Here is a 17,582-nt window from a genome sequence, read left to right as displayed (position 1 = left end):
GAGGCGTCCTTGTTTTGCTCCACTAGGATTTATGTCCACGGCCTCGTGGAGCGATAAACTGGGACCCTCCCAAGTGGTTAATCATTTGCTGAGGTGCCCACCACACATGTCAAATGTCACCCCCACCTTGGCTGACTCTCACCCCCACCCTTCTTCTCTCAATAAAGACTCTCTTGCATGACTTCAACGGCAGACTTTGTTCGGACATTGCTGTATCTACAGTAACGAACAAATTCTCCACTTGCAAGTGTTCAAAGGGCATACTGTCTCCCGTGTGGTTCTTGCAAAATAAGTTAGAGTTAGAACATCTCTAACACCTTAGTTCTTTGCACTTTCTGTGACTAGGGAGTCATTTCACTCCCTCATGATTCCATAAAATCATATGTTCACATAATTGATATTAAGACATCAGAAACAACGGCAGTACTGTGACACATTGGTTAACACGTCTGCCTCACAGTTCAGAGGTTACAGGTTCGATTCCACCTCCGGCTCGCCCTGTGTGGAGTTTGCATGTTCTCCTCGTGCATGCGTGGGTTTTCTCTGGGCACTCTGGCTTCCTCCCACATCCCCAAAACAGGCTTGGTAAACCAATTGAGCACTCCAAATTGCCCATAGGTGTGAGTGCAAGTGCCGATGGTTGTTTGTCTCTGTGCCTTGCGATTGGCTGGCAAACGGTTCAGGGTGTTCCCCGCCTACTGCCCGATGATTGCCTGGGATAGGCTCCAGCACGCCCGCGACCCTCGTGATAATGGATGGACGGATGAATGGACTTCAGAAACAAACGCAGAACCAAGTCCAAGTAAAAACCCAATAACTTAACTTGCATCTCATTCACTAATTTGCATTTGCTGGCAAAACAGCCACAGTCATTGACACCACTTCATGTCAATCATACTGGATTTAAGAAGCACCATGACACAAAAATCTACGTATTAATTTGCAACTAAGAAACTAAGAAGAAGAAAAAAACGCGACTTATAGTCTGAAAATTACGGTACTTTTTACTTTGGATTTGTTCCCAACTCCACAATGAATGTATTGAGCAATATTCCGGACTTGCACAACAATGACCACCACCACCGTGTAGCTTATTTGTAATGCTGAAAAAATAATTTACATTCCTAAATAGTAAATAAAATGACTCCGTGACTCTTCATCCCAATGGGACACATTACAGCTTCAATAATAGCAGGGGCGATGAGGAAAGTATTTCATTCGTTGACTTCGTTACTCAAGTATACTTATAAGTGTACGATACAACGTTTAAATATAGCTACTCCCAACACTGGTGCTCATTGCTCAGAAGAAACCAGAGAGCTTGCACTTAGAGGCTATTGCCCGTAATGTAATTTGCTTGGATTTTTTTTTTTTTGTACCTTTGGTATCTTTTGTCTCTTGATCCTTGAAGCGCTGGTACAACTTGCGTGCATGGTTGTTTAAAGTTTTCACAGGCTGGTGAACAATTTTATATTTTGCTGCTGCAGCTGCATTAATGTTCTGCACTGCTTTGTTGATTCGATCATGTGGCACCCGTCCCTTCATATACCTGAGTAAGGCAGAACAGAAGTTCAGTCTTTCAATTTTTGACAGTGATACAAGACAAAATACTACACACATTTAAATAGAATACACATATACCAAAATTTTCTGACTATAAGTCGCGTTTTTTGTCATAGTTTGGGTGGGGGGGTGACTTATACTCAGGAGCGACTTATATGTGATTTTTTTCACAAATTTTCAAAATTCAAAAATCAACGATGTCGTGAAACCGCGAAAAACGAACCGCGATGTAGCAAGGGATTACTGTCATTTGAACCGCAAGTGACATCATCCGTGCCGCGCAGCGGTTGTTTACATAAAGGATTCGAACACGGGATGACGAAGATGACGAAGGGCCCTAGGTACTACCGGCATTATTAGCGGCTTTGTTTGTAAGTGACACGGTGGACGAAGAGTTTGAAGGATTTAATGAGTGAAACCGAAGGTTTGAAAAACTATTATGGCTTTTACTCAAGCCCGGTCCGACTCTACGGAGCTCTCTTTCATCTCCGTGGATGGAAGTCGGGGGCCGGCGCTCGGCAAAAACAGGCTAAACGATACGGTATGCTAACATGACATATACACAAACGAGGAGCTGAGAACGAGCCTGACGTAACATTCAGAGTTATTCTAATAACTATTACAAAAATAACAGTAGTAGTAGTGGGGCCCTTCGTCATCTTCGTCACCCCGTGATCGAATCTTTGTCCTTTATGTAAACAACTGCCGTGCCACTAACGTCACTTGAAATTCAAATTACAGCAATTCCTTGCTACATTGCGTTTCGTTTCTCGCGGGTTCCCGTTTTTTTTTTTTATTTAGAAAATTTGTGAAATTTTTTTACATATAAGTCGCTCCTCAGTATAAGTCGCCCCCCACCCAAACTAAGAAAAACATGCGACTTATAGTCAAAAAATTACGGTAATACAAAAACAATCCATAATTTTGTTGGGGGTATAGCTTGTCTGTTAAAGAAATGTGTTTGACTGCAGATTGTGTGGAAACGACATGAAATGGCTACAAAATACCAATGCTATGCTAACTGTGTTTAGAGTTTTGAAAATGTGACAACTGTTTGGACAAATGCTTGTTAGCGACGGAAAAAAAACATCTCAGTAAACAAACAACAAACTTTGGCACCACCTGTTATCACTGGGTTTGTAAAAAAATAAAACCCACGAGTGCACCTGAATTTAGCACAATGTTCATAAATATTTGGCAAATGTTAAAATTTTAAATACCGTATTTTTCGGACTAAAAGTCGCTCTGGGGTATAAGTCGCATCAGCCACAAAATTCACAATAAAGGGGGAAAAAAAACACATATAAGTCGCACCGGAGTTTAAGTCGCATTTTGGGGGAAATTTATTTGACAAAATCCAACACCAAGAACAGACATGAACCAGCAACAACAGGCTAACGTGACATAAACACAAACGAAGAGCTGAGAACGGGCCTGACATAACATTAACAGTTATCCAAATAACATAAATGACACCTATATCAAACCACCTGTGTCACTCCAAATCATTAAATCCATTGATCAAATTCTTCGTCCTTTATGTAAACAACATCGCGTGCGCGCCATACCACTGAGTCGTCAGTTGGAGTTCATATTACAGTAATCCCTCAATACATTGCAGTTCGTTCATCGCGGTTTCACTACATAGCGGATTTTTCCCCCAAATTAAAAAACAATAATAATTCAAATTAAGACTTTTAAATTGAGGAATTATGGCACGAATGTTGCCCACATGTCAGCAGAAGGTAGGGAGTGCCCACACAATTGCAGTGCGTACACTTGTACCTTTTCATAAAAAAGTTGTTATAACAATAAGAGTTCTAAAAACATATTTAAGAGTGTTATACCTTGTTATAGAAAAATCGTTATAAGAATAAAACAGTTCTAAAAACATATTTACAGTCTGTACACTTGCACCTTGTTATTAAAATTGTTATAATAATAAAAGCTGTTCTAAAAACATATTTCAAATCAAGATGGCGGCGCGTGCACACGCAGCGGCCTCTCTCCGTCCCAACCGATCGGTGTTTTGTTCATCTAATAAGTGTTTGTCAGACAGTTTTATGTGTTTGTCTGATCGTACCATGTTGCGCTACAAGTACAGCAGGCAGGTTCTGCTCGACATCGGCGAAAGCGAGTTTTGCGGCGTTTCGGACTTTGATACGGGGACATTAAAGTCACTGGGACTGCTCCGGCCTGAATCATCGCCGGACTCGTCTGCTACTCCTTCCCCGGACAAGCAGCGTCGGAAGCGGTGTGCGAGGAGGCAGAAGAGGGGAAAGCGCGGAGGCGTCCGGGCCAGGCTAGCGGCGAACCCAACTCGCCCGGCCGTGCCTTCCATTCTTCTGGCGAATGTCCGGTCGCTGGACAACAAGATGGATTACATTCGTCTGCTGAGATCCACGAACCGGGCAGTGAGCAACTGCTGCGTGTTCGTGTTCACTGAAACTTGGCTGAATGTCAACATTCCGGACTCTGCTGTGCAACTGGAGCGGCTGGCGTGCTTTCGAGCGGACCGGGCAATTGAAGAAGGAGGGAAATCGCGTGGAGGAGGTATATGTGTCTACATCCGCGACGAATGGTGCCGGGACTCTGTAGTGGTATGCAGGCACTGCTCGCCACTGGCGGAGTTTGTGATCGTTAAGTGCCGTCCTTTTTACCTACCAAGGGAGTTTGCTGCGATTCTGCTTGTCGCGGTCTACATCCTTCCTTCCAACATTGGAAGTGACAGGATCACGGCCCTTAATGAACTGTATCGGGCTGTCAGTGATCAGCAGACGGCGCACCCTGACGGTCTCATCATCTTCGCTGGTGATTTTTATCATGCTGACCTGAAGTCTGTCTTTCCAAAGCTTCACCAGCATGTTACTTTTCCAACGCGTGGTGACAGCTTCCTGGACTTGGTTTACACTGCACATAAAGGAGCTTTCAAGGCCACCCCCCTCCCCAACATCGGACTTTCTGACCACGTCGCCGTTCTGCTTACCCCCGCGTACAGACAGAGAGTAAGAACTTCCAGGCCGGTTCGCAAACGTGTTAGGGTGTGGCCTGAGGGGGCCTCTGATGCTCTTCGGGACTGCTTTGGCACTACAGACTGGGAAATGTTTAAGCAGGCAGCCACTTGCGACAATCGGACGGACATTGAGGAGTATGCTGACTCTGTGACCTCTTACATCGCTAAGTGCATTGATGATGTGACCCTCACAAAGTACGTCGTCACTCGGGCTAACTGGAAGCCATGGCTGACAGGGGCTGTCCTTGGGCTCCTGAGGGCCAGAGACAAAGCCTACAGGGCTGGGGATGCAGCGAGCGTGCGATCAGCAAGGGCGAAACTATCCCGGGGCATCAAGGATGCGAAAAAGGCGTTCTCTTCCAAGATAACTGCTCACTTCAAAGACAGCAAGGATGCTCGGAGCCTGTGGCGAGGCATACAGACAATCACGGATTACAAGCCCGCGCCCCAGAGCTGTGAGGGCGACGTCCCTCTGCTCAACGAACTGAACCGCTTCTTTGCTCGCTTCGACGCTCAGAACGACACTTGCCCGCTGAAGACCCCTCCCCATCCGGACGAGCAGCCTCTGTGCCTCTCTGCTGTTAGCGTGAGGAAGACGCTTGCTGCTATCAACACCCGTAGGGCGGCGGGCCCGGACAACATCCCGGGACGGGCGCTGAAGGACTGCGCTGAGGAGCTGATGTCTTCACGGACATCTTTAACATTTCCCTGCGGCAGGCCGTCGTCCCGTCTTGCTTCAAGGCTGCCACCATCATACCTGTGCCAAAAAATCCTGCTCCCTCCTGCTTCAATGACTACCGCCCTGTGACTTCCGGAAAGGTCACACCCACCACCTGCCGCTGACCGTCGACGGAGCTGTGGTGGAGAGAGTGAGTAGCACCAGATTCCTGGGGGTGCACATCAGTGAGGACCTCTCCTGGACCACCAACACTGCGTCGCTGGCGAAGAAGGCCCAGCGCCGCCTGTACTTTCTGCGGAAACTCAGGCGGGCAAGTGCTCCTCCCGCCGTCATGACCACATTCTACCGTGGCACCATTGAGAGCGTCCTCTCCAGCTGCATCGCTGTGTGGGGTGGTGGCTGCTCTGAGTACAACATGAAGGCCCTGCAGCGCATAGTGACCACTGCGAGTAAAATCATCGGGGCTCCACTCCCCTCCCTGAAGGAAGTTTACGCCTCCCGTCTCACCCGCAAAGCGGCTGCGATTGTGTGTGATGAGAGTCACCCCGCTCACTCTTTGTTTGTACTTCTGCCCTCTAGGAAGAGATACAGATGCCTGCGCTCCCGCACCACCAGACTCAGGGACAGCTTCGTGCTCCAAGCTGTCCGGATCCTGAATTCCCTCCCCCCTCCACCCTCTGCTACATGACGTCCTGTTCTTTTGCGCTATGATCTGGCTGTCTGCTATTAGCGCGCTTGCTCCATTTTGCTGCTCTTATTTGTCTATTTATTTATTTATTGTTTATTATTTGGGTTATTTGCTTATTACTTATTTGTTGCTCTTGTCTGTTCGTTTTTACTCTTTGTGCTGTTTGATGTGCGTGTTGTGTACTGTCTAGTCACCGTGGGACGGTGGGAAACGTAATTTCGATCTCTTTGTGTGCCTGGCATGTGAAGAAATTGACAATAAAGCGGACTTTGACTTTGATATTTACAGTATGTGTTAAGAATTCCCCATGTTGTTTATGTTATTGAGCCGTGCTTTGATTTGAGGTAGGGTGCTTTATTTTGAAGGCTGTTTTCATGCTGATACCATTTCAAATCATTAAATCTCCTGACTCCGGAAGTTAGTGAATGGAAGTCATTGTCAGTGAGGCTCCAATTATTCCATAGCCATAGTGCGCCCTTATGCGGTTTAAAGTGAAAATAACGTGAAGTGATCAACTATACCAATAAGTTAATGATCAAGTAAATATTTGTGAATAATTTCACAATAAGTCGCTCCTGAGTATAAGGCGCCCCTCCACCCAAATTATGAAAAAGAGCACAATTTATACTCCAAAAAATACGATAATTAGAAACTTGAAATTACATTTTCACATTATTGCCATCATAATTGCTTTTTTAAATTTAGTGTTTGTTTTTTGGAAGAAAAGTACTGTTTATATATTTGAGTTGTCATAAAAGCAAAATCTATTGGTATCAAAGTTGAAGTTGAACTTGAAATAAATATTTTCACAAAATTCAGAATTTTCGAATAAATTTGGCAATGTTCTGCTGCAGATTACTCAAGAATGACAAATGTTAGAATTAAACTTTTTTTCTGATGAAGAAGAAAGTCTAATCTATTTTAGGTAGGTTCCATGTTTATGTGGCTATTAGGCACAATATTCTGATAGCCTTTGAAGATAGGTCAAAATCCTCCAAAATGGCTGGCACTGAGGGACTTGGCTGTGCTTACAAATAAATGGCTGGCATTTAATGAATTAACCAAGAATGTCGAAGTGTTTTTAATCAATTTCTCGAAATCAAATAAACTCAAAGACCAGAGTTCCGAGCAAACACATTGAAGCAGTATTTAGCTGTTGTGCTGCACACAAATTGAATAAGCTACCAAAAAAGTGGTCAGCCCCGAGCCTAAATAAACACTTTTTAATCCAGATTTAAAACTTTCTATAATTAAGGACTTTCAAAATATTTTTTAAATAATAATGTTCTCCAAAATCATGTTCTTGCACTGTATGTTCTGTTCGTAATTTTAGCAAACTATATTTCTCGCCTTAGCTTTCAAAAGCAATTCTGCGAAGATAACTTTCATGTTAAAATGGCTACGGAATTAAAGCGGACTTGCCTTATCCTACTGAAAATCCTAAAATGGCTAAAACTACCAGGCGTAAATTCCTTGTGGGTGTTCAACAAAGTTGGTAAATAAAATGATTTTCATTCTGATTTTCATTCTGATTGAGTAGATAAATTAAATGTATACTTACTGGGGGATACCTTCAAACTCCGACAGAGTGATGAACGGTATTTCTTTGACATGGCTCTTGATTTTACTTTTAACGATTTCCTGCTGGCTGGATTCCACATCTAGCTCTTGGTTTTGTTTCATTATCTGCTCACTTTCCCTAAAATGAGATGATTATAACACGTTTTTAAAATACATTCTTTCGATCATTAATTTCATGAGGTAAGTATAATAAGACATAGTAAAAGGGAAATAATAACAAAAGTCTTTCAATTAACATTTAAAGACATAGTAAAAGGGAAATAATAACAAGAGTCTTTCAATTAACATTTAGGATAAGAACCATTTAACTAGTTTCCAACACTACTTTCTCTTTCTGAACACTGGATGGGATCCACGTACATTTTTGAAGAAGAAATTTGATGTGACGTTAAATGATAGCTGTTTTAGGACATCAGTGGTGATGACATTTTAATGGGGAAATTGTGATCGCGGCTTCCGTGACATAGTCAGGCCGATGTGTCAAATCAACTAGACGAGTTCTGCCCATTTGTCAAATTTGGCTTCATATTCAAATCACACGCCAGCACACTGGTTAGCACGGTGCCGCACTGGTTAGTATGGAGGCGCACTGGTTAGCACGTTCCCCTCGCAGTGCGAAGTTTGATTTCAGGCCCCAGCCTTCCTGTGTGGAGTTTGCATGTTCTCTCCAAGGCTGCGTGGGTTTGTTTTCTCCGGGTAATCTGGCTTCCTCCAAAATTCCATTAACATGTGTGGTTGGTTGGTGAACAGTTGAAATTGTCCTCAGGTGTGTGTAAATGGTTGTTTATTTATGTGTGCCTTGCGATTAACCGACAACCAGTTAAGGGTGTATACCATCTACTTCCCAAAGTCGGCTGGGACAGGCTCCAGTTTCAAATTCCACCGTTTTTTTGCCCTAATTTCCTTCCTTGGGGCATGGCAAAGTTAAACAAAGGCAAAATGTTTGGAAATAAGTTTGTTGATAATAATACAGTAAATAAGTTATTTAAACAGACATAACTCAATCTAGTGATCAGATCTGTGATCTTTTAATTTTAATATTGATGATATTTTCCCGAAAAAATCTCGATTTATCACCAATCGTCCAGTGCCACTCATTACTATGTAATTACTGGGATTACTATGTACGCATATCATATCAACGAATATGAGAAGTCACACAGCACGACTCCACCCTACAGAGGAGGTGGGAAAGCTGGCTGCTGCTGTTGCTACTAGCAGCCAGAGAACAATTGAGGACGCTCTGAGTAAGCTGCCAAACACATCGCAAAAGGCCAAGCAAATTACGAAAGGCATCGCAAAATTCATTGCAATGGGTTTGCAACCGTACTCGGTTGTATAGAATCAGGGATTTTGCAGAATGATGGATGTTGCAGCGACCTGGGACAACGTTCAAGATTGGTGGTGGATACCAGGACCAGCAAACACTGCAGATATCATCACCAGAGGGGCAAATCCTGATGACCTTACTGAGGAATCCGAGTAGCAGTCGGGGCCAGAGTTCCTTCAGCTTCCTGAGAGTGGATGGCCGACAAAATCAGCTAAAGATGTTGCTGCACAAGCAAGAGATGCTATCACAAAAATACAAAAAAAGACATTTGCTGCGGTACTCACCCGAAGTCATCAGGAAGCACAGGAGACAGACTCAAAGTCCAAAATGGTGCAGCCGAAGCTGTGGTCAAGATCACGAAAAGAGCCCGACAAAGTCTTGGTACAGTAGAAGGCCTTCAGTGAAATCCTGACTATGCTCAAGCTTGCTGCCAACCTTGCCAATGAGAGGCCTATCGAGGGCAGAATCCAGAGCCATGAAGACTGCACCCAATACATCACTCCAAACACACTGTTGCTTGGTTGAGCCACACAGAGCGGAGATTTCAAGGCATTCGACTAAACTACTTACCCCTTCAAAAAACTGCAAGAGATACAGAAGCAAGTTAGCTACTTCTGGAAATCTTGGAGCCAACTTGCAGTTCCAAATCTTTTCATCCGCAGCAAGTGGCATAGTGTGGCTAAAAATGTTGCCGTTGGAGAGATCGTTTGGCTCTGCAACCAAAATGTGCTAAGGTGGCAGTTCAAGCTAGCAAGAGTCATCAGTGTAAATGCAGATTCCAAAGGCATTGTTCGGAATGTCCACGTGAAGGTTTCTCCGGGAGATGTGTTCAGCTCAATTTTCCAAATCCGATTGCCAAGGAGTCCAAGAAAAAGGATTGCAAGGGAATCATATTGCACAGGGACGTGCGGCGCCTCGTCGTCCTCGTCCCCGCAGAGGATCAGTGTGATAATCACTATCCATCCATCCAGCTTCTTCCGCTTATCCGGGATCGGGTCGCGGGGGCAGCAGCTTTAAGAGGGACCCCAGACCTCCCTCTCCCCAGCCACTTCATCCAGCTCATCCCGGGGGATCCCAAGGCGTTCCCAAGCCAGCCGAGAGACGCAGCCTCTCCAACACGTCCTGGGTCGTCCCCTGGGTCTCCTACCGGTGGTACATGCCTGGAACACCTTCCCAGGGAGGCGTCCAGGAGGCATCCTGATGAGATGCCCGAGCCACCTCATCTGGCTCCTCTCTACGTGGAGGAGCATCGGCTCTACTCCGAGTCTCTCCCAGATGACCGAGCTCCTCACTCTATCTCTAAGGGAGAGCCCGGACACCCTCCGGAGGAAACTCATTTCGGCCGCTTGTATCCTGGATCTCGTTCTTTAGGTCACGACCCATAGCTCGTGACCATAGGTGAGGGTAGGAGCATAGATCGACCGGTAAATCGAGAGCTTTGCCATTTGGCTCAGCTCTCTCTTCACCATGACGGACCGGTACAGAGTCCGCATTACTGCCGACGCTCCAGTGATAGCTGGAGATCACGGCCTTAAGAATCCAACAGCACCACGTCATCTGCAAAAAGCAGAGACACAATGCTGAGGTCCCCAAACCGGACCCCCTCAACGCCTCGGCCGCGCCTAGAAATTCTGTCCATAAAAATTATGAACAGAATCGGTGACAAAGGGCTGCCTTGGCGGAGTCCAACCCTCACTGGGAACAAATCCGACTTACTGCCAGAAATGCGGACCAAACTCTGGCATCGGTGATACAGGGACCGAACGGCCCTTATCAGTTGGCTCGGCACCCCGTACTCCCAAAGCACCCTCCGCAGAATCTCCCGAGGGACACTGTCGAACGCCTTCTCCAAGTCATCAAAACACATGTGGACTGGTTAATAATATAATAATAATAATAAATTATATTTATAACGCACTTTATATTCGGAGGAATCTCAAAGTGCTACATGGCAAGTAAAAACAAGAATAAAAAGCAAGGACAAGTATAAAACAACTGGACGACAACCAGGATATAAAAACAGGAATTACAGAAATGCCAAAGTAAAGAGGTGAGTTTTAAGTCCGGTTTTGAAAGAGTCAGTGGATTGGGGTGCTCTTAGGTGGTCGGGGAGGGAGTTCCACAGTGTGGGGGCTGCATGGCAGAAGGCCCGGTCGCCCATGGTGCGCAGCTTGGTGTTGGGTGTTAGGGTTGAATAGATTAGGTTGATCATATTATGTTGGAATGTAATCAGTAATAATTAACCTAAGCTTGTCCTGTCTTAACAAAGTAGTAGAACAAAGTGCTAAGATCCTTTGCACTGATTGACCAATTGTAGAAGACGCAATCAAAGTTGTTCTGTCTACTCAACATCGTAAAACATCCCCCGCTATGATGTGATCAGAGGCCAGGTGTTTCACCCCCACCTTGGCCACCACACATGTAAATTGTCACCCCCACCCTTCTTCTCTCAATAAATACTGTCTTGCATGAATGCAACGGCAGACTTTGTTCGGACATTGCTGTGTCTACAGCAACGAGCAAATTCTCCACTTGCAGAATTTGTTCGGACATTGCTGTATCTACAATGACGGACAAATTCTCCACGTGCAAGTGTTCAAAAGGGCATACTGTCTCCTGTGGTTCTTGCACAATAAGTTAGAGTCGGAACATCTCTAACATTTTGGTGCCGTGACCCGGATCCAACATACCCACTGCTGATCGACGGAGGACGACGTGCTGCATTGTCGACAAGCCAGCGTCCATTAGGAGGACCTGGTAAAGAAAAGACCTGGCAAGTAAATTCTTCGCTGGGCCAGCATCTTAGGTCTGCCTTCGTCGAACAACAGTGGATTGACGGAATCCGGCAGTGCAACGAACCAGGGGACAAGTAAGTTAAAGCCCTAAAAATTGTGTGATTGTGTTGTTGTGAAACGCGTAAAAAGAGATACGGCTTTGGTTTGTCCGAGCTATGAAGTATACGGCTTTGGTTTGTCCGAGCTATGAGATACGGCTTTGGTTTGTCCGAGCTATGAGATACGGCTTTGGTTTGTCCGAGCTATGAAGTTTACGGCTTTGGTTTGTCCGAGCTATGAGATACGGCTTTGGTTTGTCCGAGCTATGAAGTTTACGGCTTTGGTTTGTCCGAGCTATGAGATACGGCTTTGGTTTGTCCGAGCTATGAGATACGGCTTTGGTTTGTCCGAGCTATGAAGTTTACGGCTTTGGTTTGTCCGAGCTATGAGATACGGCTTTGGTTTGTCCGAGCTATGAGATACGGCTTTGGTTTGTCCGAGCTATGAAGTTTACGGCTTTGGTTTGTCCGAGCTATGAGATACGGCTTTGGTTTGTCCGAGCTATGAAGTTTACGGTTTGGTTTGTCCGAGCTAAGAAACAGCTGGGGTTCTCGCCCCAGGGGAAGGAACACGCTAAGAAAAAACAGAGCTTCTTTTTCTTAATTGAAGAAGGGCGTAGATTCTTTTTTGGTCTGTTTTTCCAAGCTGTTTGCATGAAAGTTGTGTGGTTGAGAGTGTGAATGGTAGGATAAATTGAAAAAAAATAATAATAAAAAAAAAAAAAAAAAAATCGGATTCATTCTCCTTGCAAGACTCCTGTTTTTCCGGTCCAAAAGGACCAATAAAATTGATTGGCGAATCTACACCTAATGTGCTTGACCCACACACGCTTCTAAACACTTTTTAAGGCAGCAGCAATTGCGACACATGGGCCTTGCCATGTGTCGACAGGAGGGATGAGGTCAATTCATGGTCAATTCACTACCTTTGGTTTAGATGCTTACTTAAAATTTTTTTTTTTGTAAAGCATGTCCTGTTTGTGTAAAACATAATCCACAAGGAAACATGAGACCTAAGAGAGGCTCATTTCCAAAACCATCTTACCCATTCCAAATCATGCACATGGATTTTATTGGACTCACAGAAAAGAACCTGTGATCGAACTCTTTTGGATTAATGTCAACGCAACTGTTAAAGGACGAACGTTGCCGCAAGTGGCCTACACAGAGAGACCAGCTGAAGTGAACTATACATGTTACATCCAAGGAAACAAGACCCACAAATGCATCAACGACGACTGCTCTCCAGGAGGACACTGGATGGGAGCTTTGGACATCACCGCTGAGTGTCAGGATAAGAGAGCCATTTCAAGTGGTTGTCCGATGCTGCCCGCCAACTGGACAAGAGTGTGTGCACCAGTGTGGGTGACAGACCACACCTACAGGATACAACATCATCAGCTGACGACAGCACGCAACTCTTCTGCACGTCGACGCAGGGCTGTTGTGACCTTTGACTCTCATGATCCTGTCTGGGGATGGTTCTGGACTTGATGACTGCAACACGACGGTTCCAGCAAAGAAGCAGATCCACCATCGACAGCGTCCCCGCCCCCAATTCAAATAGAGGCAGAATAATCCTCTTCCCCCTTGGTGGCCAGGTAGTCTACCCTGGCCACTGAAGACTGAAGACGACAACCACACGGCAGACACTTCCAGGTTCTCCCCCGACGAAGCAGTGCTGCAGAGGGGGTGAGAATTGTGCTCACCCTCCAACAGTGGGCGTGCCAAGCCCCCGACGGCTGAACAATCACGAGCAATTTTTGTCTTGACTGTTGTTATTGGTAACATTCTGGTCGCCTAAGGCAGAGGGACCGTGTGAGACTTTTCCTGCATTATAACATCTTGCCGCATGTTTTTCACTCACACACTAAAATTGATCTACGTAGATTGCAATGATGCTGTTTAGCCGTACATGTTTTACAGACACTTAATGATTTGGCCATCGAAAATGCTTCGCAAGTGATGGGTGCAATGATACGCTGTTTGTGTTTTTGTTGTTTTGTTTTTTTTGTTTTTTAAATTGTTTTTCTTGACAACATCATATGATAAACAGGAGGGATATGTTAGGGTTGAATAGATTAGGTTGATCATATTATGTTGGAATGTAATCAGTAATAATTAACCTAAGCTTGTCCTGTCTTAACAAAGTAGTAGAACAAAGTGCTAAGATCCTTTGCACTGATTGACCAATTGTAGAAGACGCAATCAAAGTTGTTCTGTCTACTCAACATCGTAAAACATCCCCCGCTATGATGTGATCAGAGGCCAGGTGTTTCACCCCCACCTTGGCCACCACACATGTAAATTGTCACCCCCACCCTTCTTCTCTCAATAAATACTGTCTTGCATGAATGCAACGGCAGACTTTGTTCGGACATTGCTGTGTCTACAGCAACGAGCAAATTCTCCACTTGCAGAATTTGTTCGGACATTGCTGTATCTACAATGACGAACAAATTCTCCACGTGCAAGTGTTCAAAAGGGCATACTGTCTCGTGTGGTTCTTGCACAATAAGTTAGAGTCGGAACATCTCTAACATTGGGGACATGGAGAAGGTGAGAATTGGATGAGCGGAGGTTTCGGGTGGCAGATTTGGGGGCAAGGAGTTCTTTGACGTATGGGGGAGCATGTCCGAGGATGCACTGGTGAGTGAGGAGGGCGATCTTATAATTTATTCGAAATTTGATGGGGAGCCAGTGCAGAGAACGGAGGATGGGTGTGATGTGGTCGCTTTTCCGCACCCTCATCAGGATCCTAGCAGCGCAGTTTTGGATGTACTGGAGCCTCTGGAGGCTCTTGCTAGGGATCCCGATGAGGAGTGCGTTACAGTAGTCTAGCCTGGAGGAGACAAAGGCGTGGACAAGTTTCTCAGCATCTGTCAGGGTAAGTGTGGGGCGGAGTTTGGAAATGTTCCTGAGGTGGAAGAAGGAGGTTTTGCAGATGTGTTTTATGTGTGACTCTAGGTTGAGTTGAGAGTCCAGTATCACACCCAGGTCGGTGACAGTGGCTGAGAGGGGGATTGTGTGACCGGCGAATGAGATGCTTGTGATTGGGCAGGTATGGATCTGATGGGTATGGATCGGTTCGGTTCGAGAGGTAGGACTGAAGCCAGGTTAGAGCAGTGCCAGAGAATCCAGTGGAGTGAAGTTGGTTAAGGAGGATGTTGTGGTGGACAGTGTCAAATGCAGCGGACAGATCCAACAAAATGAGGAGTGACGAGGAGCCTGCATCGGCAGCCATGAGAAGGTCGGTGACCCTAACAAGGGCTGTTTCGGTGCTGTGGCCAGAGCGAAAACCGGATTGAAATTTCTCAGCGATGTTATTGCGGGTGAGATGGGCGTGAACAATTCTCCATCCATCTTCTTCCGCTTATCCGGGGTTGGGTCGCGGGGGCAGCAGCTTTAGGAGAGACTCCCAGACTTCCCTCTCCCCAGCCACTTCATCCAGCTCATCCCAGGGGATCCCAAGGCGTTCCCTGGCCAGCCGAGAGACATAGTTTCTCCAGCGCATCCTGGGTCGTCCTCGGCGTCTCCTACCGGTGAGCACCGTGGTTGGGCGAACTCCCATGCACCCTCGAGGATCCTGCCGAGGGTGTAGAGCTGGTCCACTGTTCCACGGCAGGGACGAAAGCCACACTTCTCCTCCTGAATCAGAGAATCGACCTCCCGACGGACCCTCCTCTCCAGCACCTCTGAATAGACCTTACCAGGGAGGCTGAGGAGTGTGATTACCCTGTAATTGGAACACACCCTCCGGTCCCCCTTATTAAAGAGGGGAACCACCAACCTAGTCTGCCAATCCAGAGGCACCGTCCCCGATGTCCACGCAATACTGTAGAGGCGTGTCAGACATGACAGCCCCACAACATCCAGAGCCTTTAAGAAATCCGGGCGGATCTCATCCACCCCCGGGGCCCTGCCACCGAGGAGTTTTTTAACTACCTCAGTGACTTCGACCTCAGAGATTGGAGAGCCCGCCTCAGAGTCTCCAGGCCCTGCTTCCACAATGGAAGGCGTGTCAGTGGAATTGAGGAGGTCTTTGAAGTATTCTCCCCACCGACTCACGACGTCTCGAGTTGAGGTCAGCAGCACACCATCTCCACTGTAAACAGTGTTGACCGTGCACTGCTTTCCCCTCCTGAGACGCTGGATGGTGGACCAGAATTTCCTCGAAGCCCTCCGGAAGTCATTCTCCATGGCCTCGCCAAACTCCTCCCACGCCCGGGTTTTTGCCTCAGCAACCGCCGAAAACACGTTCCGCTTGGCTATCCGGTACATGTCAGCTGCCTCTGGAGTCCCGCAGGCCAAAACAGCCCGATAGGACTCCTTCAGCTTGACGGCATCGCTTACCGCCGGTGTCCACCAGCGGGTTCGGGGATTGTCGCCACAACAGGCCCCCAACAACCTTATGGCCACAGCTCCGGTCAGCTGCCTCAACATTGGAGATGCGGAACATGGTCCACTCTCACTCAATGTCCCCCGGGATGTGGGAAAAGCTCTGCCGGAGGTGGGAGTTGAAGCTCTTCCTGACAGGGGATTCTGCCAGACGTTCCCAGCAGACCCTCACAGAGTGTACTCCAATTCTTTTCAGTGAAATTAGTCTAGTACACGGATGTCAAAGTCAAAGTCCGGCCACCAGATCATTTTAAGTGGCCCATGAAAGCTAATCATGTCTGTCAATTTCAATGACCCTTGCTAGAATCTGTACCAAAACATTTGTCATGTGTAGTAGATAGCATTTCTTGTCATTTTTATAGTAACTTGATCATTTTAACAATTTGCACAGTTACTTTACACTCACGGCGGTGTGTCTGAGTGGAAAAACTCCACTCGGAAAAACAAAGTCAAGCCAACATAATTTCACAAATGGTTGTCTGTCATGCGATGCGCGGAGAGTGAACAAAAGTTTACTGCTGAACACTTGCACAGCCCCCCCAGCCAAAGATGAATTATTGTTCTGTTATGTTTGACATCAGAGCACTCTGCACAATGTTGACATTCAAAAGTCCTTAGAGGCATCTGAATACACGCGTGCCCAATATTCAAGTTTGTTTGCACCACCACGTCAGGGATGATGTCAATACATGGATTTTGAAATAGTAGCGTAAGGATCGTTAAAATGTGATGAATAATTTCAGATAAACAACTGTAAAGTCAATAAAGGTTTATTTTACTTTTGTATATCCCACCGCTCACCCTCTGCGCGTCGCATGACAACCATTTGTGAAATGTTGTTCTCTCCACACTCCTATTAATACACAAAGCCGATCAATATAACACCGCTGCCTTAGTACTTGGACCCATTCCTTATGTGTCTAGAAAGTTGATCATGTCATAAATGCATGATGCCCTGCTGCGAGGTTGGGGTGACGCTCTGGAACGCGACCATGTCAAGTTGGTGCCGAGGAGCCAGTTAACATGGGCGGGTATACACAAGGCATCTTAACAACGCGTACCCTCGCCGGGTAATTTAGTTTTGGCTATATCGAAAATTATCTGTAAGAATCTGCTGTGTGTCACGATAGTACAGCGGTTACGGCAGTGTTCAGTATTTCTTTGCGCCACGGGTTCAAATCCTGCTTATGAGTTTTCTATTATTTTGTGTGTGTGTGTGTGTGTGTGTGTGTGTGTGTGTGTGTGTGTGTGTGTGTGTGTGTGTGTGTGTGTGTGTGTGTGTGTGTGTGTGTGTTTGCTATGTGTTGCAGCCAGTCGGAAATGCAAATGAGACGTTTTGTTCAGCGTTTTTAATGAGAATTTGAATAGTTTTGCAGTCTGGCAAGTTCCAAGTATCTTGTGACGAATCTCCAGTCGCAGAGCACAAAATCGCTTTACCATAACAGTCGTAGCTCGAGACGGGGAGCATGATAATATGGGAGCAAGTAACACAGGCTG

The 17,582-nt window shown here is 46.0% G+C and overlaps 1 protein-coding gene across 1 annotated transcript in view; it reads right to left on the bottom strand.

The window, feature by feature from the left end:
• Positions 1 to 17,582, bottom strand: part of ska1 (spindle and kinetochore associated complex subunit 1) — a 28,664-nt gene that overhangs the window by 10,346 nt on the left and 736 nt on the right. The window contains exons 2-3 of the mRNA XM_085915326.1: positions 7,505 to 7,642; positions 1,380 to 1,549 (exon numbers count right to left, since the gene is read on the bottom strand). Of these exons, the coding sequence (XP_085771452.1) occupies positions 1,380 to 1,549; positions 7,505 to 7,642 (308 nt within the window). The remainder of the gene's footprint in view (positions 1 to 1,379; positions 1,550 to 7,504; positions 7,643 to 17,582) is intronic.

This window comes from Syngnathus leptorhynchus, chromosome 6 (genome assembly GCF_054491065.1).
Source record: "Syngnathus leptorhynchus isolate UIUO chromosome 6, UIUO_Slep, whole genome shotgun sequence".
Lineage (NCBI taxonomy): Eukaryota > Metazoa > Chordata > Actinopteri > Syngnathiformes > Syngnathidae > Syngnathus > Syngnathus leptorhynchus.
This window is presented reverse-complemented; position numbering and strand designations above follow the sequence as displayed.